We start from the raw sequence: 25,189 nt of genomic DNA, 5'->3' as shown, positions 1-25,189 counted from the left end.
TTACTTACTAATAAAATGTCTGAATTATTACTTTAAAATCTGCTACTGTTCCTTTTAGCTGTTTCAGTCTTGGCTCCATAGAAATAATGGTCTCCTGAGTAACTAAGGGCTTGTTTGCTTTACTTGAGCAAATTATCAAAGTGAAATCAAGCAGGATTAAATTTACCTGTAAATAGAACAACAGGATTTTTCCTCTTCACTGTGATGCACCTTTGCTTTCCCCAGTGTATGCTGGGAATATCGCTGTTAATGTCAGTGTAATTACTCGAAGTTTGCACAAGAGAAAGAAAAGGAGGCAAATCAGGCCCTAAATATTTGGTTTTTAATATGACAACAGTGGTTTTTTGACATGCCAGATTAGCTATTAGGGACTGCCAAGATAATGCATGTTTTACATTTTGAGCAAGTAGGTATTTGCATAATAAAATGTATCAAATCTTAAGAAGCTCTTACTCTCAGGTAAATAATATGCCTGTTAAATATTTAAAAACTTGTTTTTGCATTCCACACTTCATAAAGAGAAGAAGAAAATCTAAAGAGATCACTCAAGAAAAAAATTATGTTCACTCAACACTTGATCCATGTTAAACCCTGGAGAACATAGGACCTAGCAAAGGAGCAGCCTATCTCTGCTCTGCTGTGCCAAAACTTGTCCTGAACTACATAACTGCAGTTGCATGGCAGGATAAATTGTACTTAAAGAGATATTCTTTTAAAAAGGAAGTGCTTTTTCATAGGAGCCTGCTTTTGTTTTTTAAGAAAACCACCCAGCACAGTTGAAAATGTTGCCTCTCCATCCAGCAGTTTGTCTGTTCAGAGTTCACCGACCAAAAATCTGTGTTCATCCAGGAGTCATAACACGTGCACCACTCAAATCAGGGAATGGCAGCTCCAGGAGTCCCTCACAAAGGGGCAATACCTGCAGCCCCCTGCAGTGCTGGTGCTGGATGGAGCCAGTGCATGGCCGTGTCTTGGAGCAGCTGGCACTCCTCGGCATACACAGCCCCGCTACCTTGCTGCTCCTGGCACAGCACTGCTGCAGGCTACATGATAGATAAACCTTGGCATGGAAGCAGCACCTGAACTGCTTTTGGAACTGCTTTTGGCTGTGGAAGAATCTGGAGAACTTTGTTATATTAGATCTCCAATATCTAAATAGCTGAAGTCAAGTGAGATCAGTTCCACCACCCAGCACCAAAGGTGGAGCTTAACATACCAACTGTTGCATGCAGCATCTTGTAGCAGCCAGTGAGACTGACTTGCTTATTTAATTGCTGTCAGCAGTCAGACGTGGACAAAAGGTGATTGCCCAGGTCAGCAGGTACAGGCTCAGTAAACTCTGTGGACAAAGGTATAATTACTGTGGGCTACAGTGTGTGCTGAATATACAAACCTAGTATGCAGTTGTGCCAAGCCTCTTTCTCAGTGTGGCTGCTAATTTTGACATAGATATTTACTGTGAGATAACAAATAGAGGGAGGTTTTTCTCACTTTTACTCCTCCCTTTATCAGAAACACAGTTTTACCCTTTTGCATTCCCTGTGTCTGTCATGAGTATCTGCATCAGACACCTATTTGTGAAAGCAAGTAGAGCATCAAAAAGATTGGGAATATCAGAGATCTGGCTGTCAAATGTGTTTTAAGTTAATGGTAATTTTAAAATCCCTAACTTAACACTGAAAATCCCAAAGAGACGTATATCTTTGTGTTTGATGAGATTCATTCAGTATGACGAGAACAACAATACCAAGGAGCAGGTGAGACAGGGCGTGGAGGGAGCACATCAGGTGGTGTGTTTGCAGCTGGGAGCTGATGATGGGGGTGGTGGGAGAAGGCAGAGCCAGAGCAGCACAGCCTGCCTGCACTCCATTACCCCCTTGTAAATGAGGACTCATCAAGACTGCCTGGATACCTTAAAACTTTCTTACGCAACGCTGAACCCTATTACTTATTCTAACACAAGTACCTGTGAAATTGCATTAGGGCTCAGAACAATGATTTTATGCGATGAATTGATTTTCAGGAGACTAAATGCATGGAATGGAGTGTGCTCAGTTAAAGCAAAAAAAGACATGAGAGGTAGGAATACTCAATCTTTGATCATCCAAATGCTGGACAGCAGCAATTAAATAGAGAGGGAAGACCAAGTACACAAGACTCATAAATTAATGAACCCGTGAATTAAAAAAAGCTGTGAACATGACCTTTCCTGTATTTAAAACCATTTTCTGTATAAAATATATTAAAAGCTTAGAAGAAGCATTTATGAGAAGGATTTTCAAGATATTATTCAAGCCCAAAGTATTATATGTAAAACCTTATTATACATTACTTTACGCTTCAGTACATACAGGGCCAAGATCTTATGCTTCTGTCCAACACTCATCACAAATGTTTGCAGGACTCAGCCTAGTTGGCTGGATAGAATATCATTAATATATCCAAGAATAGTTCACCTTCTTGGCCCGGAAAATTGGTTGGTGATTTATTTTAGCCCTCCAGATTTTAAGTGGTGCTTTCTGTTGAGTTTTACATTGATCTCATCATTACAGAACACTGTGACCATTAAGTGGTGCAGCTGGAGAATATCTATGTGTGGCTGTTATTTTTCAGTGTTACTAGTACTCTTGGAAACATCTTAAATCTCAATTTCTTCTCTCCTCACCTTTCTGACAAGGTATGCAATGAGACTCAAGAATTTCACAGGCTCTTCTGCCACAGAAGGGGACAAGAAATTAGCAGTTTTATGGTAAGTCCCTTTGCGACAATGAGAGAAGCAGCTAAAATCTTAAGGAGGACTTTAAAAGTACTGAATTACTTAAGCAGCTTACAGAAGATCATTATTCTTGTTTTCCATTAAACTATTAAAGGATAACTAATGGATTTCTTCAGCAGCTGACTAAACATTTATTCTTCTAATTTATACTCTTATCAAGATGGGATTTTAATGCTTTTGACCACTTTTTTTTTTTCTTTCTCCATTCGCTTGTGTTTCAAAATTTAACCTCAGAACAGAAACTACAAAATATGGGTCAGTTTGGGGTTTTTTTTACAGTTTATAGGTTTCATTAAGCAATGGAATTAACATAATCCTTTCCTAATTACCACAGCTACCGATGCTTATCACTTCTCTACTTGAGAATGTTTAAACTAAAGAAGGACCATGCTATGAAGTACTCCAGATCTCTGATGGAATATTTTAAGGTAATCTTTATTCTTTTTAATTTATTGATATGAAATGAAACTCATACCAGCACTGAGAGCTCTCACAAGTATAACTGCATGACTTAAAAGTCCCACATTTAACCTCTCCCCTGGGAAATGCAGGCAGGATGGCTGCCAGGGAGTGGGGACAGAAGTGATTTAGGGGATTTTTGGATTAGTCACTTGATTCAAAGGACCATACTCAGTAATTCCACTAAAATAACATTATTCTCAACACCATGTAATGTTTATGCAAGTTTCCAAAAAGGAACCTGATTCTTTCAAGGTTTCAATGTGGAAGTGATTATGAACTGACCCCCAATGAACCATAATAAAGCAATTATTTAGGCTGTAGTTAGTTAAGTTTGGATTTTCAATTCAGCGAGATTTGCTGAAGCTTATTGCCGTCTCAGAGATTTCTCCTCTTATTCCTGTGGAACTTCAAATTGCCTTATCTACATCTTGAAGGTTTGCCTTTACCTTAAATTGAGCGGAGATCTGATTGTCATGACTTGGGGATGTTTTGTTTTACCTTGTCAAATGCTGTTTACCCAGTGTAAGAGTGACAAATCCTCCCTGTTGCTGGATTAAGAGAGAAATAGAATCTTTCACCAGCTCTGCCAAGGTTTTGATATTTATATTTTACTGGTTAATGCTGCTTGAAGCATACATTAATTCTTGTACTTTATTACTACATATTATTCTATAATTATGTAATTATACTTCATTGTCAGCCCATCAGTCTTTTTTTGTTGGTGTTTTCGGCTGCTGTGAATTTGTTCCAGGCTTTGACATATATTGGTACTGCAAACCAGTAAAACCTCTAATACTGCAGTTTTAATATTTTCATGTAAATGGTGATAAAATGTAAAACTCCAGTACTATCATGCAAGCAACCACAGTCCTGACTTCCCATGTGCTTTCTCTGTGTTTATCTCTGCAACTTCAGTAATGTTATTCCTGATCTTGTGCTTTAGCAGAGTCTCTGTTGCCACCATTAGTAGTGCCTCTGTTGTGCTCATGGAGTTTTCAGTCAGGGATTTGCAAAACAAATTAAATTTGAACTAGACATATTTGTAACCTCAGCATTTTCATGAAATTTGTTCCATCCACTTCAGATTTTATCCAGGATGAATGTAGATTTTCTCTTAAAAAAAAAAAGAAAGATTATTAGGCAAATAGTTTTTCTGCAGAAAGTAATGATTAAAAAAAAAAAAAGGGATGCAGGGGGGATTGTTTTGCCTTAAAACCACTTTACTTGTCTAGCTGTGCAAATAGGTACAATGGAGAATATATTAATACTCCCAGCATAAGACCATGTTACTGCATCCACACAGAGAAAATGTCTTTTAATGTAAACTAAAATAAGAGAAAAAACTTTAAAATGTAATAAAATAGACAAAAATGCTGGTTTAGGCATCCAGTTGAAGCTGAGTGTTTCAGCAAATGTTACAGTGTGTGTGCTCTGGGCACTGTAACTCATTTGCTATAAGTAGTGTTGAGTGTATACAGATTATATGTACAGATTATATGTTCTGTAATAAAGGCACAGGAGGAGAAAAGAAAAGAATGGGAGCTATTAACGACATGTTAGTTTTGTGTTGCTGCACCGTGTTCTCTGTGTTCACTAGCGAGAATCTGTAATACAAATGAAACAGATTAAGTGTTTGAATAGAGTTGTTATTCAGAATCTTACACAGTTTTAACTGTGAAAAGCAACCCACTGTTTACAGCAGAGCTGGAGAGGAATTTTTTGGCTGAATTGTTTTTCATATTTTTCCTCACAAATGCCACTTTGTCCAAATTGAAACCATTCATGGACAGAGCTGGTACTGATTAATTTCTGATTAAAAGCTTCAAGTTGATATTTTTGACATTTAAATGCAGAAAATACCCATACATCATGAAAGCAATTTTGAAATTTAGAGACAACTTGAAGTAAAATATAACTAAAGTGATAAATTTTTAAAATTGAGTATAAACCTTTCAAGATTAGAAAAAGTGACATCCTCTGAGGTATTTCCCCTGAAAGTTTGAGGAAGATTTTTATGGTTTTGGAAAATGTGTTGTCAATAGTCATTGAAACACTTTTGTTAAATACTTTCAGTATCAAATAACTAACTCCAATTGAGGTCTAATCTTGACAGATCTATAATTTGTCTCCAGGTAATGTTGGGAACCATCCCCAGACAGTAGAACCTAACATCAAAAGCTTCTTCTGCACCCCTGAAAACTTTCCAGGGCAGTTTAGGATCTCCCTCCTTCCTGTGCATGAGCGGGTGGCAAAAATACACATTACATATGTGCTGTGCAGAAGGCACAGGCCAGGCCAGTGTCGTGGTTTGACCGTGTTTGCTGCTTTGGTCAGGACTGCTGGGCTGTTTGCTGTGTTTTAGAAGTCAAGGGTAGGCTCTGGGTTTCACTGATTCTCTGTGCCTCCCATGCAAAATAGTGATTACAGTAAGTGGATGAGCGTTGTAATAATGGTAATTCTGTGCAGAGAACTTGTAAAATTTGATTGAATTTTCACTGTGCGTGCTGACTCCTAGCAAGGGAGCTGAGTGATTATTTTCAGAAAGCACACGTAGATAGCCTCAGCCCTGATACTACCACTTTGTATGGAAAATAAAATACCACTCAGTCTGAGCAAGTCTGGAAAAACCTGGGCTTTATTGTTGCTCGGCAATCTTTTTGTACAGGGTTTTACAAGGTGCTACACAGACGTGAAAGGCAGAATGAGTAAGCAGGTAAGGAAAGTCAATTTGTGCAACTAAAATACATAAAAACAAGGGCATTCAAGCAGATCCTTAGTAGAAATGTTATTTATACTCCTATCTGAATCCCAAGCCACCTTCCCTAGCAATTTGGGAGGGATTAATTTCATTAAGGCATCAAGCCAAATTCTTTCTGTTCCTTGTTAAAAGATTGAAGGTCCCCCTAATGATAAGCAGTCATTTGCACTCTGAAGAACTTACTTTGTAGAATAAGTTTCAGTGGTAATTAAACCACTTCTTTGTGACCTACATCTGCTTTTACTGGAAGTTATTCCCTCTTTCATCAAGTGACTTTCAAGCTACTGGTTGGAACCTACCAATCATCCACCAGCCAGTTAATTATGGGACCGATGTGCAGAGCTGTTCTGCTATATGCACTGCAGCTCTTGCAGTGAAAACGGGGAGTGTTGAGGCTTCTGTCATCAGTGTTCATGTGCTTGCATCACCTGTATTTACATTTTGGTTTTGTACTTGCAGAACTCTTCAAAAGCCTCACAGGCCCCCTCACCTTGGGGCGGCAATGGAAAGTGAGTATTTGCTGCTGAGAACTTCTGTCTGGGAACAAGTGGTTCCAAAAGTGGGGGGAAGTGTTTTTCAGCCTCTGAAGGCAAAGGACAGGCCATGGGATCAGCATTTTGGGAAGTACAGGTGTCTTTGAAATATGTATTAGGTAGAAAATGTTTATTTTGCCTACAGAATTGATCATACAGCTGCCTTGGGCTCGTGGGGGTTTAGGGGCTCCCGCCAGACTAAATCAGGTACCCGTGTGAGCCATTGGGAAGGAAGAGCTGATACACACCTTCATGTGTGCAAAGCCCCCTTAAGTCTAAAAATCACCTGCGGTGGGTCTGTGCTGAATTCTTTGACAGTTTGCTTCTCAAGCCAAATGAAGGCCATAAAAATAGCTGTTAATTAGCTGGCAAGTACCGTGTCATTTTAGGAAGCCAAAGTAAAGTTAACCTTCATTGCAATGATTTTTCAATGATTCGTTCAGCAATGAAAGACCAATGAATATTTCATTGATATATGGTAAGTGCTGTTTAATAAAACTGAAGGTATAATAGTGGTGAAAATGTGAAGGCACTTAGTCAGCCAATTATCAGTGGCTTTATACTAACATTAAAACACCCTCGCCTCAGATATGAAGTCAGGGTAATTCAGTTATGATCTGCTGCTCAATGAAGGTGCATTGCTGCTGCAACCTTGCCTTTATCTTGCAATCTCTGTTGCCACCTGACACATCTTTCCTGCTCCTTCCTCCTTTATCACACAGATACAGGTAAAACAAAGGTGAAGGACTTCAGCATTCTTTCCATCTTGACTTCAGTGGGCTCAATTCTAGGTGAAAATGATTACTGTTAATGGTGTCTTTCTGGTAGTTCAGAAGAAAGGACTATTAGACACACCAAGGAAACAAAGTACTAAAACTGTAGAAGGGGTTGAACTTTAGCATGCAAAGAATTGAAGTTTTCAAGCAGACTTTGTTTTCAATCAGTGCAAACCCAAGAATTCCAACATTTTGCTTGAAGGAAAATGTTGTCTTAGGTAATTCAAAATGTTTTGGAGTGTAGATATGTATATACAACCCAGATACACAAAGTTATTTTGAATATGTGTCTATGTAGATATTTAAGAATGGATTATAACACAAAGTCATGAAATACAAAATCACCTTTAAATAAAAGCTGAAAATATGGGGGGAAAAAAAAAAAACTGAAAACACTGGAAAAGCAGCTACTCAATTAAATTATTCATTATGTGCCAGTTTTTTGAGGCATTTAAATGTCAGTGAAACCTTGTATTGCAGTAAGAATACATAAATGTTTACATAAAGTTTTAGTGACAAAATAGACCACTGGAGAATTGCATCTCTTTTTTTTTTTCTTTAAGAAGTGGCTTGCACATACACATTTCATGGAGCAGAAGTTATCCTTTTAGTCCTGTCCTATAATAGACAGGATGAAGTGTGTGCTCTGCAGGTGATGACACCTCCCTCGCTATTTAAAGGAGCTATTGGGTGTTCAGGATTTAGAATAAGTGGGTTTTGACTGGAGGAGAAAATTCTTGTCTGGCCACAAAGTAGGCAGCAGAAACCCAGCCTTCAGGTCAGCATCAGTTCTAATGTAACACCCAGCTGATCAGTCTCTCCCCACTGACTTTGGAGATAAGGAAGCAAAAGCTCTGAAAGGGCACATCTCTGTCTTTTATTCAGAGAAGGAAGCACTTGATATGTGAGAATAACTGAACATGACAAGGCCGTGCTATAACAGCGTTATTGTGACACCTCTGACCTGTGACCGCAGTCCACGCTCAGGTCTTCTATCCCCCCTGTGTGTAGTCTCAGAAGAAGAGCTCTCCAGCTGGCTCAGAGTGGCTGTGTATCTCAGGTGTCTCCTGGTGGCCCCCAGTTTGTCACAGGCCTGGTGCTGCTCCTGGCAGCACGTGCTCTGCCTTCCCCAGGGCTGCTCACTCTGCAGTTTCCTCTTATTCCCCTGCAGCTTTGTACCAGATGGGAAGAGAATTCACACACCACAGAGGTAATGGCACCACTGGAGATGGACCAGCAGCCTGGTGCAGAATGGGGAAACAGTGGGGCAATCTCAATTTTTATTTTTTAAACAAAGCAAAACTTGATCCGTTGCCATGAATTGTAGTGTCCTCAGGATCTCAAAACATCAAAAATCTCAGTTGGGCTTACTGGAATTTCTGCCTACTCTTGTTTGAAAGGGTTGTGAAGCTCTACAAAATTGGCCTGGGTTCCAGGCTGGCAATGAAACAAATTTTCTCTGGTTTCATTACAGAAATGTTTCCCACCTCTAGCAACAGAAAGCACAAAATACAGAGATTTAGTAGACTCACCACAGTAATAATGGCTGTGCACAACAGGGAAAATCCAATGAACAATGTGCTTTATTTGGCAGAAGTGCGTCAGCTTGTTCTGAGTGGCTCTAACAAAATACTCTTGGTATCCTCAGATACTTATCATTTTTAACTACTCCCAGACCTAATCTAGTATAGTTCAGTTCTTCTGTGCATTAAAGACACTGTGGCATGTCAGATAACCAGGATGTTTTGAGACTTAAAAATAAAACGTTTGTTCATTAGGATATGCTTAAACTCTAACATATAAGCCATGTTAAAAGCTCTAGCTCTGGAAGAAGAATGTATCACAGGAGCCTGTTGTTGAGCACAGGTAATAGCAGGGCACTGCTGGCAAATCTGCAGCAAAAGCTGTTGCCATCAATGCCTTTCAGGCCAAAGCTGTGCTGTGGTGGCAGTTTGTCCTACAGCTCTGCGTCTCAAGGGTATTCCACAGCAAGTAGAATGCTTTTGTTTAGGTTAGTGGTTCCAAATGGAGTTACATCCAGCTGGAGCAGGTCAGCAGTGGTGTTCCCCAGGGCTCAGTACTGGGGCCAGTCCTATTTCATATCTTTATCAATGATCTGGACGAGGGGATCAAGGGCACCCTTAGTCGGTTTGTGGATAACACCAGATTGGGTGGGAGCGTTGATCTGATGAAGTGTAGCTTTTGTTACTTCTCCCACATAACAAGTGATAGGACAAGAGGAAATGGCCACAAGTTGCACCAGGGGAGGTTTAGGAATAATTTATTCACCAAAAGGGTCATCAAGCACTGGAATAGGCTGCCCAGGGAAGAGGTTGAGCCCCCATCCTTGGAGATATTTAAAAGATATGAGATATGTAGATGGGGCACTTGGGGACATGGGTTAGTGGTGGACTTGGCAGTGCTGTGTTAGTGGTTGGGCTCAATGATCTTAAAGGTATTTTCCAACCTGAACAATTCTATGATTCTATAAATTTTCAAAGAGAATAGCTGTTTTTGTGAGCGTTCAGCACTGCACAGCTCTAAACAAGAGCTTGCTGTGCTGACCACAGCACTGCCTGCAGCCAGCAGGTGATTCCTAATTGCTGGTGTTAGAATTAAAGGAAAATCTATATTAGAACATTAGTGCCACACTAAGTAGGTAACTTAAAACACTGCTTTGTACAGAACTGTGCAGATGAAACTGTAGGCAATTAGAACAAATCTCCATGGCCTTCAAGAATCCTATAGAGATATTCATAATCCTACAGTACCCTCAGGACCTAATACTGCTCAGCAGGGTGCTTTTAAGACTTGCTCTTTACTTATTGTGGTGACTGTTTTTGGAGCAAACTGTCATAGTGGTTCCCAGAAAATACTTTGATAATAAGCCAATATTGCACATTGAGTGTTTTCTAACTGCCATTGCAGCTTCTGGCAGCAGGTAGAAAAATCATTACAGCTACGAGATGCTGCTTCTTTTTCTGAAAGATTGCTCTATTTTTATGATAGATTATTTTTTTTTTTAAATAACAAGTTCATTTAAAGGGAAAATTAAATCCCTTTTTATTTTCAGTCATCCCCAGTTTATAAGCTTCTCCTTTCTCATCAAATCAGGAGACAGCCACTGCACATTCTCCCCTGACCGGGGTGCAGAGTTAACTTTTGAAGTGCACTTATGATGGCAGTGAGGTGGGGCGTGCAAGGGGGGAACTCACTCTCCCTTTCCCTCTCGCAGGAGCACAGAAACACCATCGCCCATGTCCCTGAGCCCGTCCCCCGTCAGCTCTGCTGGGAGCACCACGGGCACCGCCGGCTCCTCCTCGGCGGGGACCATCACCATCCCCCAGCGCATCCACCACATGGCTGCCAGCCACGTCAACATCACCAACAACGTCCTGCGGAGCTACGAGCACTGGGACATGGCTGACAAGCTGACCAAGGAGAACAAAGGTGCCCCACTCTCTGCTTTTTTTTTTCTTTGTCCCCTTTGGCTCACCAGCTTTAGCTTTCCCTCCGTTCTCTGCGTTTGGAGCCGGAGCCACCGCATCTAAGAGCACAACTGTGACAGCTTGAGCAAACAGACCAAATCTGCTTGCTGGTCGCTGTAGCCAATGCGTATCTTCTCTTGTCAGGCACAGAGGGGGATGTGTAACACAATCTGAACATGGGGTTATCAGAGCAGCTGGCAAATAATTTAGCGAACATGAGCCCCAAGTGATGAGAGCTTTTGAGTCTGCGAATTCGTTCACAGTTTCAGCGTCTTGTAGGGCACTGTGATTATTTTCAGACCGCTCTGTCAATGGGTTTAAGACTATTAAAATGCTGGCTAGGATAATAAGAAAACATTAGATGTTGTGTTCGTGCAGGGAGTCCGTTAGGAGATGTCCACTGAAAGCCATGACCTTGACTCTCCTATGGCTGGATTGCAAATCTGTTTATTTCTAGCAACAAAAAAGAAGTCTTTACCACAGCCATTTCAAAGGAGTTTTAGCAAGCAGTTTGTGACTGGGTTACATCAAGTATAGTGGAGTGACTGAGATATAACTAAAGGACAAATTTGGCGTATTGTTGGCCAGCTGTGAACTTCCCCATGATAATGTAATTATTCACATTCCAGCTTTGGGCTCACACAAATCACTGAGAAAGCTTTCTTTGACACTAGAGGTGCAGAGCCTAACTAGGAAATATTCTCATCATGAGTTGGCTCATTCTCTTAAATTATAGTGAGATTTCAGATGGCTGACTTGTCCTGACAAATGTGCTTGCTGTATGCAGTTTGATCTAACTCCCATTAATGTCAGTGGCAAATTTCCACTGATTTAGAGAAACTGAGCTTGAGATTTATAGAGTTTTATGTCTGAATGGTGGGACATAATGATCTATCCCTGGATGAGGAACAATAATAGAAGTTCTGTCCAGTCCTCCCCACTGCTTCTTGTCTTTGTTCGCATTGATTAATTTAGTAGCAGTGCAGTCATTTTGGATTTTTTCCATAGCTGCATCCATTTTCACAAAATGTGAAAGCGATTCCCTGTCAAATGTACTGCAGAATGTTACAGTGGGAATGCAGAAGGATGCCCTGATAGGAGAAAGAGATGGTGATAATCTTGTAATTAGCTCTGTGTGTTGTGGAGTTGTTAAATGTTCTACTTGGTATTGAATCAAAATAGCTCAGGCATTCAGCCAGCAGACAGAAAATGTACCCAGCCACTGCTGTTATCAGTCCTAGAGCTGGATGAGAAAAAACCTGCTGACTCTCTTTCTGCATTTTCCTCCCTACACTCTCCTTTGTTCTCATTTTGATTTACGATCAAATAAACCCAATTCTGCAAAGCCATATAGGAATACTCTTTATTCAGATGAGCAGTCCCTTTGACTTTAGTGGGACTGGATGCATGAATAAGGGTTTCTCACATCAGCAAGACGTGTAGGGTTGTGACCTGTTCTTTCATATCTTGTTTCACAAACTGCAGACACGTTACAGGGAATGGAAAGTTCATGTTACTTCAAATTTGATTTAAGTATTATAAACCATCGGAGAGAGATCAGGGTTTCATACATGCTATACTGTGTCCCTCTTTACATTTTGTCTGGAAAGATACCTCATTTCTAATTAAATACATGATTTAAAGATGCATGCTTTAACACAATTAAACTGCAATTTGAAAAATTCATGGCGTAACAACAAGTGTATGAGAACTGCTGTGGTGCTCTGCAGGTCTTCATCATATCACATGATGGATTGTCTTTACAGAAGGATGTATTCAAGATACTTTGACATGAGAAATATTGCTGTGTTTCATGAAACCTAGCTGTAGTTGTTTTATTAGATGTCATCTGCACCTCTCAAATAATTCAGAGCACCCATATCTTGCTGGCTGGGACAGGACTCATCCCTGTCCCCACAGTGATGTCAAGGTCACCTTTGCCAGCTGGACCAGCCATCACAGTGCCCAAGCTCTGGCACGCTGGCACATGGACTGTGAGTTCCAAAATGCCCATGACAGCAAACAGGACAGTGCAAACCCCAGACTCTGCTGTGAGTCTCAGGTACAGGACAAATCTCTTGGCCTCTCTCTCAGGAGCTTGGGCAGCCAGTTCATTTAAAAGAATGAGGTTCCCATCCCCCTGCCTTGAAATAAGAATGGTCTCAAAAGCAAACACAAACCCACAAAGAAACCATGATTAAGATAAAAATTAAATTCCTTTAAAAAAACCACACGCACTAAAAAAAAAAAACACCAAAAAAACAGATCCAGTCATTTTGTGGTTTTATTTGTGGTCAGCTCTCATTGTTTCTGTTGTCTTCTGAATCACAGGGTGTGTCTTGCCTAAGAATATGTCCCTGATGAGAGCTAATAGAGATGGGTATAAAACCATGGCCTAATAGCCTTTACCTCTAGGTCTTACTGCTGTCATAGATGTTTCTTAGGTCATGCCCATGCAGTCACAAGAGATTTCTTCCACACTGTAGGAGCTGTGCAGCCTCCCCTTGTCCATGGCTGTCAACTTAGGTTTTGTGCTCCTCTGAGTATGCCTGCACGCTCCCAGTTTGGACTTGACTCATGTCCAGCTGGCTCAGAGCAGCAGACAGAAGCCTTTCTTTGTCAGCCTGACAAAAGATGTGCCATTAAAATAAAAATGCCTAGCAAGAGGAGAACAGCAGAACTGTGACCTGCCAAGCTGATCTGGTTTGAAAAGGAAAGCAAGAACATACTGCCATGTACTTCTTGGTGGAATTTTCCCTGGTCAGTAGGGTTGAGAATGTGTGGGAGAATAGATGGAGTTTGTCATAAATCTGCATCTGTATCAGGCTAGACTAAACTGCAGAATTCCCAAAGCCCATGGGCTGGCTTGTGTTGGATCACCTAGCTGGTGTTCACCATCTATAACATCAAACTCTCAGCTGACTTTACTTGAACATTTTTTTAAGCTTCCAAAGACAGCAGTGCTTTTTGTCTTCAGTGGAAAACTATCAGCTCTGTAGTGAGCAAGACCTGTTCTCTCACGCATAAATTTAGTAAGTGTCTTCAGTGCATGTAGCTTTTTCAAAAAATGTTAAACTGAAATTAGGCTCTAAGATGAATTTTCAGTGTTTAAAATTAATCTTTAAAATTATTTATCTGAGCCTAAAATGAGATCTCTAGAATGCAAGCAAGATAGTGCATTATTTCACTTCTAAATGTATTGATTTTTACACTAGAGGAGGGGAATAAAAGACAGAAGAAGGAAGATTAAAAGCAGCTGCTGGCTGCAGCATCTGAACAGCTCTGGTGCTAGCCCTGAGCTCTCATTATGCTTGCCTGCAGCCAAATCACTTTGTGCTCTGATACTGCTGTAGCTCCCAAGCTGACCAGGGTCAGGCTGTCAATACTTGGATAGAAGACCTCAAAGCAGCACTTACTCGCTGAAGAAAGTACTGATAATGATTTTGTACCCGGCATCTGCTCTCCTGAAGTGCAGCCAATACAGTGCTGGCTGGCTGAGTGCCGGGCACTGGATTTTAGACAGGGTGAGAATGTAAGGGCTCAGCCACTGTTATTGTGATTGCTGGTTGTTATCTGAGCTCTGAGGGGCTTTAACTGAGAGCGGGCTCCCACTTGCCTATATATAGTGTAAGTGCTGTGTGTGTGGGAATGCCTGCGCCCCAGCGAGCAGAAAGACAGGCTGTGGGAGAATAGAGGACACAGTTCAGTTCTCCATTGACAGCAATTAGGAAAGGTCTGTTGGCCCTAACAGGATTAGTCTTTCACCCAGAGAACATCTAACACATGGCATAAAGTAAACTGGTGTGTTGCTTCCTAACTGTGGCTCTCTTGTTTGGTGACCTCCTGTTAACCCTTCCCAACACGGAATCCCAGGATTGGGATTCTCCCCCCTTATAGGTTCCTGTCTCCTAGATGCTATTTTCCTGCTGCATTCCCTCCCTCCTCTCCTTCTCCCATCCCACCCCACACACATCTTCTGGGGCCTGCAGCTGCAGCAGAATGAGCAGAGGGAAAAACTTCTGCAATGGCAGTAACAGAAACTCGAGTGTGGAGAAAAGAGCAAGCAAGGTCTTCTGCAGGATCCAGACTAGTCCCTCATGTCTGGGAGAGGGTACAGCATAGAAAAGGAAATGCTAGGTTTCATTGCCAGCTGTTTAAATTATGAAGTCAGCAAACCTAATCTGAGAAAACTGATGGTGTAGATCACCAGAGTTAAAGCAAGACTACTGGCAACCACTCATACAATGTTGTGGTAGACTTCCAGCATGGATAATCTAATTTGGTCTTTTAAAATACACTGATGTGGTTTAAATTCTTTCATGCTGACAACTGTGCTCATGTGGACAACTGCCTTGAGAACTCACTAATTGCACTGATTGGGAAATCATGGTAATACCTGTATTTCTGTGCCATTGCCTGAAACGACTGCCTCTGTTTCTTGTGTATTGCAGAGTTCTTTGTAGACCTGGACTCAGTGATGGGACCCTTAACACAACACAGCAGTATGACCAATCTGGTTCGTTACGTTCGCCAGGGACTCCACTGGCTCCGCATTGAGGCTCATTTGTTGTAGTGACTGCTTCCCTCTCCATAACATCCCCATTCTTCTACCTCTACCAGCGCAGAGACGATCACTGGTGGAACTCCACTCATTTTTGGAAGTTTATTCATGTAACTTCATTTTTATTGCCTTTTTTAATATCCTATCTATTGGAAGTAGAAGTCACCATAAAAGAAACTTATGACTCGAGAGCAGTATGTGTTGTACCATCTAATCATTTTCGACAATTTTCTATGCCTTGTGTCTCCTGGATCCTGCCATCCTTATGTGCTTTATGGAACGGTACATTCCCTGCAGTATTGTTTTAAGTCCATGCTGCCTTCAAGTGAAAACAAAAAAGCACTTTGAGAAGATATGGATTCCTGAGAAATAGTACAAAGCGTCTTAAATATTTGAGGGTATATATGAGAAGTCCCTTCTGAAAAAAATTAGTAGAAGTTATAGCTATTCATTCAAAATCATCTTCTGAACCTGAACCGAGCTTTTCGACGCTTAATTCTGGCATCATTACCTGACTCAGTACATTCCTAAGATTTCATACTTCCTGTAGGTTTAATCTCTAAAAGAGAACATTAAATATCTTACAGCTACACAGTGTAAGATCACCAAAGGTGTTAAGAGGTAAAAGGTTGAAGGAATGCCTCATTAAAGAATGATGACACACTATGCAATGAGGTTTTGATATTCCATTCTTCCTGTTTATTGTTGGCTTAATAATTTCAGTAGGCAGCAGAATTTATTGCGGTTTTTAGGCAGTTTCAAAATATTAGCTTTCTTAGTCTTATCTACCATTCCTATACTAAATCTGTGAATTTTCTTTCTGTTTTACTGTTTAGTCTCAAACAAATACTCATCCAAGGTTTTTCCTCATAGAACAATCTCTCCTTGCATAGTGACTCACTGAAAGCAGATTTTAACAGGACTGCTGCACTCTAAGCATTGATATTGTATGTAAAAGTCCATTAATAAGTGTATGCAGATTCTTCATGAAACTATCTAGAAGTTTAACTAACCAGCTACTGTTGAAACATTATAATTCCATGTGGCATCAATTTTCACCTGTTTTGTTCATTTCAGAGCATTAGAAACGAACAGTATTATCTTGCTATCTTGAAAACAATGTCAAATTAAATAAAATCACCAGATTTACCCAAAAGCAATATAACATTTGTTTAATAATGGCCATGAATACTTCAGTCAGATTACCTATTTTCCAAGCTCTGCATCTGTTTACCCATGCTGTCATGTTTTGGACCATTCCTCTAATGCGTGAATAATAATGAGACAATTCAGATAGAATTTCAAAGCAATTGTGAATAAATTGCACCATTTCACATTTGCTCTTTCCTCTTATTTTTTTCCCCTGTTATAAACTGCACTGCTCTTCTGGTGCCACTGCAAGAAGCGCTGGTGCATGAAACAAAACAAAATGAATTTATATCAATAATTCACAAGACTTTAAATGGTCTCATCTCATTCTTGATATAACACCTGCATACCTTACTGAACTGTAAATTCCATTTCTATAAACAGAAAATGCTCATAGCAATGTAAATATTATTCTGTCTCATCTCATGGAAATAATACAATATGTGTATTAAATGCCATCCAGATATTAGTTAATTGCAATTACCTTCTGCTATATAAACCTGTATATCCTTTAATCTGGTGAGTTATTGGATTCTACTCACTGGGTTGTGACCAGATAAATAGGACAAATTTGCATTTAAAAGGTTCAGACTGTTATGATTTTTAGAGCAGGCCTTGGATGTTTGCAATAAGAGCAGTTTAAGGACTCTGCCCAATGCACATTTAAGACAAAAATTTCTGTAGCTGTTGTATATTAGCTCCCTGTAGCACTACCTTTTCTTAAAAATCAATAATTCCTACCATTTTGCTCCACGAGGCTGTATTGTAAACACAGCCAACGTGCATCATTAGAGAAATCATCCAGTTTAGGGTTTTCTGCAAAGGACATTTGCAGAACATGCACATCCTGTATTATCTGCACATTCCTGTTCCTGAAGTGGTCGATACACCCTTATCTGTTCTCTGAGGGTTTCAGTAACACAGCTGAAACCTGAATCTGACAGCATTTGTCACGCTGATTCTGGCCCCAGTAGCTAATGAATAAAACCACGACAATGAGAACTATTCAGAACTGTAGATGAAAAGTGGTAGTTGGTTTGTTGTTGTTTTGTTTTGGTATTTTTAAGAAGAAGAAAACAAAACACTTGAAATATTTTTTTTTTGGCAGGTTGGGTAGTTGAGGTGGAGTAGTGTCAGGCTGGTTTTGTCATAAGCCAGAGTTTTCCGTTCTTTTTGCAAGTAACTATTTAGTCTAAGTAAGTGCATTGTCGTCACTTGTTCCTTTAATGGAGACTGAAATCCTAGACTTCCATGCATTTACGAGGGATAACTATGCCTTGAAAGACAGTCTTCAGACACAGGACTGTTCAGAGTTAGCTGCAGTCACTCAGTGAAGACAATGTATTATCTTTCTCCTGTTGCTTGTGGTAAACAGGCTCCTATCTCTAAATTTACCCCTTGCTTACAATCTTTTGCTTAAACAGCTTAAGGAATTAGCCCACCTGATTTTGTATCCCGTGACTTAGGTTGAAATGTATGCTGAATCAATGGCATGATTATAGTAAGTCCAGCAGTCAAGTCTAGGATCACAAGCCAACTTACTATTTAGCAGTCTTGTTTCAAAAGCGGCTTAGAAACAAATTAAATATGGAGAGTGAATTACCGTCTTATCCCTGGGGATGATGCTTCTTTTGGGTTAGTTATTAAGGATTATTGCACTTTTACAGGCACTATATTCATCTCATTTCAATTGCCAACATGTCATCTTTGTGGAATCATTTTTACCCCTTAAAATATTACTTCCAGCAGAGTTAATCAAATGAGATTGTTTGTTTGTTTCAGTCCGTGGGGAAGCAGCATGTCTGTGCTTGGGCATTTGCTATGTCTGCACTTAACACTGCCCAATTCAGGCTCTCAAACTCATGAACCAAGCACCAAAAATTACGAGATTGGCTTAAAATTGTGTTGTTTTTTGGGGTTGGGATTTTTTTAATTTTTTTTTAATAAACTCCTTGGTTCTTGTATTGCCTTCTGGATACTGAGCTTTGAGACTGATTTCACGACACATTTTCAGGCATTCTCCAAACACAACAAGGGCTGGAAAACACACATTTGTTTTTAATAGTGATAAACTGGGACAGTGATGTAATCTCCTGATTTCTGCAGCTGGGACTTAAGAAGGACACCAAGCTTCATAAAAAAAATTGCCAGAACTGACTGCCATTTGTGACCCATGCTGGAGGAGGTTTGGAGCAACACTGATAGTTCAGCAGTGAGGGGAGCAGGCCAGTAAAGGGCTAAACTCACTCATTTGGGGAGCTCCATGGGTGCGAGATCCAAGGGCAGCAGAGTGCTAAGTGCTCAGGCCAGGCATTTGCATAGCACTTAACCTCTGTGTCAAGGGCTGCAGCAGCTCCTAAGTGAAGTATTTGACAATGTGCAGGCAGAATATCCTGCTCTGAGTGCAGTATCTCCAGCCATGTGATGTGTTTGGGTGCTCCAGAGCAGGGATTGGAAGGAAAGCCCTTTTGCAGATAGTGTTGGTGGCAACTTTCACAGCTTGCTTCTAACAGCTTCATTTCACTTTTTCTTACATGTTCTTTGGACTTTTAATTATTGATATCCTCTCTCTGTGAATATATTGTCTCATTTATAAATGATCTCTTTTGAAAGATAGGGACAGATCTGTTGATAGTCATTGGAGATCTTCATTCCTCCTAAAGAAACAAAATCTGAGAATTGAATCTGGACCTTAATTTTCATGCTTCTTTAATTTCACAGGTTTTATTATGTTCTTCTATTGTAACAGTTTAGATTCACTGATGTTTTTGGGTACTTTGGAAGAAAAGTTTTCATATATTTTTATCAGCATTTAATGCTGTCTAAATCCAGTCTTAGTTTTGTGAGAGCAACTTAACAGATAGCAAAAATGGGGCTGGTAAGAATTCTGACTTAAGTATTAACATACTTCTTCTATTTGAGTTCAGGAGGAACTCCACTACATGCAGCATTGAAGCAAGCACATGTGTGAGTGTGAGTGTGAGAGTGTGTGTGTGTGTGTGTGTGTGTGGATTTGCAACAAAAAGTCCTTGCTCATTATTTCATAGCACAGGAAAAAATGTATGATAGCTGTAAACAGAAAACACTCGTACCACTGCTGGTGGTCATGGCATTATTCAAGTGTTCCTCTGTAGTATGTGATACTCCTGTTTGCACCTACTGTCTCTTGCAGGCAATGAAGTTATGGCAGAAAGTAGCAACACTTTGTCATCTTGGTCCTGTGGTCCCTGGTCAGTGTCCAAACTGAACGTGCTGTCAACATACTGTTTTTCAGGTTAAGTCGTGTGCTGTAGACCAGCGTCTTGAAGTTTTAAGAAAGACAAAATATTTCAAAAGTCACCAAAGACAAGTAATATGTCGTTCTGAGCAAGTGTAGAAGTGTCCCATCTCTAGACAGGCTGCACCAATGAGAGGTCATTGCAAAGGACCTTTGCCTCTCACAGCATCTCCCTGACCTCACATGAGGGCACTGGGAGTGAGGCAAAGGGGATGAAGATGAGAAACCAGTTCTCTGTCGAGCTTTATTTTACATACTACTTTATAAAACAAGTCTTCTTAACGTTGGGAAGGCTCAATTCCTCCCGGACTTCCACTATATAACCAGAGCACTATACTCACCAATGCATATAGGCATTCTCTAATGGTATAGATATATAGATATATATACAAACACACACACATGTATGTGTATATATATATATATATGTATCTCACTAGATATATTGGTATATTTTAGTTATATCACTTGATATTTAGCCTGCAGGTATAGGCTAAAAGCTGTTAGGCTCTCCTCCATTACTGAAACCTCCCACTGAATGCGTAATGTTCCTGCCTGACTCAGAGAGCAGTCCTCCTCTCCCCGGTGTTCTTATCAGACCTGCCTTTCTGATGGACTTGGTGGCTTTACTTAAGTAACTTTGTTTCAGAGATGTTTTGTCTTCCAAGATCAGTGATTCTGATCATCTCACACCAGTTTAAACTCCTGGTGGTAGCTGCTGAAGTCAGGATAGATCTTCTGTACACCCAGGGGATGATGTGGCTCTACAGATGTGAGAGTAAATTCAGGTGCAGATGAGTTACTGCATAAAACTGGTGTCAGATGAGACTCAAACCTGGCCTCATTAGGAGGCCCTGTAATAGAAATACTATGATGCTAAGCAGTTCCCAGGACCACAGGGTATGTAGCAACATGTCAGGAAGCTCATTGGCACTGTGATCATATCAGGCAATTAAAGATATCAAGAGTGGTTTAAAGAAACGGGCAAGTTTGTGGGGTCTGGCATTATGAATTTAACCTGTGTGTGCTTCTTGGGAAAGGGGGTTCATTACTCTTGATATGTCCTGCAGAATAACACCTATCCCATGGTATGGTACCAGAATAAAACCAGAGTATGGCAGCATCCCATCCAATTCTTAATCCCTCTCAGAGTGCCACCACACATCATAGAGAGCTAATTCTTGTCACTGCCCTGAACTCACCATACAGTTTACCATTATTTTTACAACTCCAGCAAGGACCAATCCCAGGGGCTTAGGGGCCAACTCAAGTAGCCATGTGTGACCTGATGTTGCCCATCACAGGCTGTGGAGCCACACAGAGCTCCCTGAGCCCTCAGCCTACACTGGGTGTTGGACTGCTACAGGTCTCTGTGGTGTGAATCCACATAGCCCTGTCCACTGTACTGGGGGACCAGTGCTGTGCCCAGCAGGACTGAGGGACCCCAGCCCCATCACCTGGGTGCAGCAGAGCTGTGGCTCTGCATTGCTTTCAGGTCTTGGTCCTTTGCAGCTGCAGATGGGAATGGGATTTGGGCACTCACTTGCACTGCATCTGGAAATTCCAAATGAGCTTTCTTCTTTGGTTTTAAGTGAATTCTTCTCTATGCAAGTTCCATAAGTTCTCTGTGCTGGATATAAGTTTGCTCACAGTTGCGTGAGTGTCACCCTGTTGTAATACCTTTGAAAGACCCATCAGGTATGGATAGCCCTAATTTCCACTCACTATTTTGCTTCTCTGAATTAAAAGGAAGATCAGATTCTGAAGTGAATTTTGTTGTTTCATTGGACAAGAGTGACTACAATAGACCAAACTGCGAGTTAAGCAAATGCAAAATAACTTGGCTCAGCTGGTGAAATTCACGGCACCAAATTCTGCTGTTGTGGCAATAATGCAGGTCTTATGGAGCTTGCTGAGTACTTTTTATCAAAGGAGAAGCTGGTTAACAAAAATGGCAGAACATTACTGGAGCTAAGTTCATTAGGCCAGAACTTGAATTGCATTAACCCAATTAATTCATTGGAATTACACCCATTTTTGTTCTGGTTGAGCACTCACCTCACTGAAAGTAGTTCAAGGTCTCTGGACTAGTGCTGGAGTAACTGCAAGCAGCCTTGCTCTTCGACCAGACCATATGTTGGCTCAGCCCTTGCTCAGGGAACCACCACTGACTTCAGTGACAAGTAACACGGCGTTATGGACACGGAGAAGTTTTGACCCACTGGCAGGAGGCATTTACCCTTGAATTTATGAATGAAGCAACACAAAAGTTTTATTTATAACAGAGGTAAAGTTCCTCAGCTGGTGTAAACTGAGGAGAACTGATTTCAGTGGACTTAATCCAATATAGACACACCAAGGAGCAAACCCTCTAACCCCAGACTAATTTTTACCAATATATCTCTGTGCAGATAAACTCCCAAAGCTTTTATCATCATGCCTTTTTACTGATCATGCCAATGAAATGATTAATGTACCATAATCCTTGCCTGTAAGGAAATACTGTGCTTTGCAAAGCTATGCAGTGTACAGCACATCATAAAACTGCTTCAGACCACATGGTCTGGAAAAGCGTTATCAGAAACTGGACTAACAGAGCAGCTTTTTATCTGATGTCGATTACACTTCACTCTGCAGTTCCACCACAGAGTTTTACATACAGACTGAATGATGGCTGCACGTTTCTGATGACTGTGGGCTGAAGCTTCAGCTGATGTGCCTCTAAGTAGCTCCGTAGATGTCAGTGCTGATTTACACCAGCTGAAAAACTGGTCCTCTGCCTTTTCATACTGTGCTACACACCCTAATGCAGCTTTATAGATGCACACTGAAGCTCAGTGTATATTGAACTATTCTGGTTCAGCACCAGATAATCCCTGCTAAAAGAATTGGAGGGTGATTTCTGCCTGCCATCTAGGCTTGCATATGTTTTGGTTTTAACTAAAAAAGGCACATTGCAATTTCATTACCTCCCAGTTTAAATATTTACTGGCACCAGCATTAGCTTGCATAGAAAAATGGCAAATAAATTCAAACATGTTGTAAATGCTCTCAGTCTAGAGATGGAATCTGTTACTTTAGTTCAAAGACACTGCAGCAGGCTAAAGTGGGCCAAATGGGTTTTGTACATTTAAAAGTCTTGGTAAATAATTATCTAGGACCAATTCTGCTGTTCTTCCCCTGAGCATCCTGATCAGCAGGTTGCCCCGCTGAAGTCCACAGAAGCAACTGAGTGAATGAGTGCTCAGCACACAGGTTGCAGAATCAGGCACTGAATATGTTAGGTTGCTGCAATCAGGGGTTTGATTTTAGCCATATGTATCATTTGAGGACACTTAAAAATTATGTACACTTTATCCAAGCTGACAGTCCTTGTATTTCCATAAAATATTGCATAATTTATTCCTGTCTGTATTTTTGACATCTCTGGATTGCATATCTTCTACTGAATCTTAAATGCTGGTTTTTTTTAAAACCCACATTCAAAAGTTCTAGGACATATCATCCCAGAATATTAAAACAAGTCAATGATCTGGTGATGTTTTGCTCTGGTTTTGAGCTCTCCTTCAGTTTTGTGTTTTGTCTTTGGCTGTAGTACTCCCAGAATTTCTTAAATGGCTCAGTTCAATTCAAGTTGTTTCCTGTCTTCTGAGAAAAAAAAAAAAAAAAAAAAAAAGCAAATTACAACTAAGGTTCAGGAGAAGTAATCCTGGCAAACTCAGTGGGTGTTTGCTTTTTCTAGCTCTCCTGGTTTTTGAACCCTGCCATGTTGGGAGTAGTCGTGTGTGTGTTCTCTTACCCACCATTTCTGGCTGTTGTGGCAAATAGGGGTTTTTTTCTTTTTTTTTTTTCTTGTGTGTGTGTGTATGTGCGCGCATGTATAATTAACCAAAATATCAGGAAAATTTATGTATGCTTTCTTCTGTTTCCTGGAAATAGAGCAACATTATGACCTTATGGTCTTCCAGCAAAAGTCAGATTTAATTTCTGCATTGCAGTGCAACTTAATTAGCTATTGGAATAAGATTATGGTTTACTAAATGGCCTTTTACCTTATGTTCTTATGTTCTTACTTTTTATTTACTATTGAAGTAGCCTTTTTTTTTTCTCATGTGTGCAGGTATCATATCAATAATCATTGCAATTCCACAAGGTGTCTTTGTTCTGAACAAGCATGTTACTCTTGTAAAGTTTTAAGTATAAGTTAAGATGTTTTGTACAGACCAAGGTAACTGTTAAAATGTCAAGCAATTACTGAAATGTTGTATAGTTATAAAAGTTTGATTTCTTTTGCTTTATATGTATAGAATTGTATCTTGCCTGTTTTGCTTTGTATTTCCAACGTGTTGCACAATTATGCATTTTGTTTACATTTGTTCCTTCTTCAGAAAAAAAAATAACAGTAATACTTTATGTACAAACATTTTAAATGTACTTTTGTTGTTTTTAAACACAATGTCTCTGTATAAATAATATTGGTTGAACTGGTACATTCGTGTCTCTCATAGAGGGATTAATTATACTGCCAGTGCATTGAATTATTTAAAAAAAAAAAAAAGTAAAATAAAATTTTTATGAAAATGTAACCCATTTTATCACTATAAATTATTCTGTCTTCTGCTATTTTCTCATTCTCCTCCCAGGATACAATAAGTATGGTACAGTAAGTACTGTTTGTGGGAGAGCTGTCACGGCTTTTAATTTTTAATCAATGTGTTTGTGTCATTGCGGCGACTTAAAAATGACTTGATGTTAGAAAATAACGTAGTGCTGATACCAGCCGTGAGGTAACAGGATCAATACTGTGCTTTCCCCATCCCTGGGGGGCCTCAGCTGCGAGGCAGCAGCCGAAATCCCGTCTGTCCCAAAACCAACCTGACCCTCCGCGCAGGGGTGCGCCTGTCCCCGGGGGATTCCCGGCGGGACCAAACTGGAAACGCCAGGTTTTGTATCATCCCTGCAGAAACAGCTCTTAAGAGGCAGTGCCAGAAATACCAGCTCGAAAGAGATGTAAGGAGCTCTCAGGAGAGGCTTGAGCAGCAGCAGCAGCGTGTGATGTGGCTGAGCGCTCTGCGCGGAGCAGCCGAGGTCAAGGTGCCCGCTGGGGAGAGACGAACGCAGCGCTCCCGGCACAGAGTCCATCTCGGGCCACTGTCTCCAAGGTAAAGGAACCATCGCTGTGTTTTGCTCTGTGGCCCCTCACATTTACAGTCCTGCTTAAAACATTTTTATCCCAGCCTGGAGAGTTGCGTGTGCTGGAGGTGCTGCAGGGAGGCACGGCTGGGAGGCGGCTGTGGGGACAGCTTAGCCCAGCCAGTGGCAGGGAGGGGGGTGGTGGGCCCAGGACACAAATGGTGTCACAGAAGGATGCCTGGAGAGCCATTCCAATAGGTGGTAGTCTGGATTTGA

The 25,189-nt window shown here is 40.6% G+C and overlaps 1 protein-coding gene across 5 annotated transcripts in view; it reads left to right on the top strand.

Annotated features, from left to right (window-relative positions):
- AFF2 (ALF transcription elongation factor 2) overlaps positions 1-23,461 on the top strand; it is a 327,568-nt gene extending 304,107 nt beyond the window's left edge. For 4 of the 5 annotated variants that reach the window (XM_050310260.1, XM_050310264.1, XM_050310262.1 and 1 more), the window contains 6 exons: positions 2,678-2,749; positions 3,111-3,204; positions 5,904-5,951; positions 6,456-6,505; positions 10,541-10,755; positions 15,245-23,461. In XM_050310260.1, coding sequence (XP_050166217.1) covers positions 2,678-2,749; positions 3,111-3,204; positions 5,904-5,951; positions 6,456-6,505; positions 10,541-10,755; positions 15,245-15,366 — 601 coding nt within the window. In that variant the 3' untranslated portion in view covers positions 15,367-23,461. The remainder of the gene's footprint in view (positions 1-2,677; positions 2,750-3,110; positions 3,205-5,903; positions 5,952-6,455; positions 6,506-10,540; positions 10,756-15,244) is intronic. The other variant, XM_050310263.1, reaches the window with a different exon arrangement.
- Positions 23,462-25,189: the final 1,728 nt, after the last annotated feature.

Source organism: Myiozetetes cayanensis, unplaced genomic scaffold, assembly GCF_022539395.1.
Source record: "Myiozetetes cayanensis isolate MyiCay16 unplaced genomic scaffold, myiCay2020 scf15, whole genome shotgun sequence".
Lineage (NCBI taxonomy): Eukaryota > Metazoa > Chordata > Aves > Passeriformes > Tyrannidae > Myiozetetes > Myiozetetes cayanensis.
This window is presented reverse-complemented; position numbering and strand designations above follow the sequence as displayed.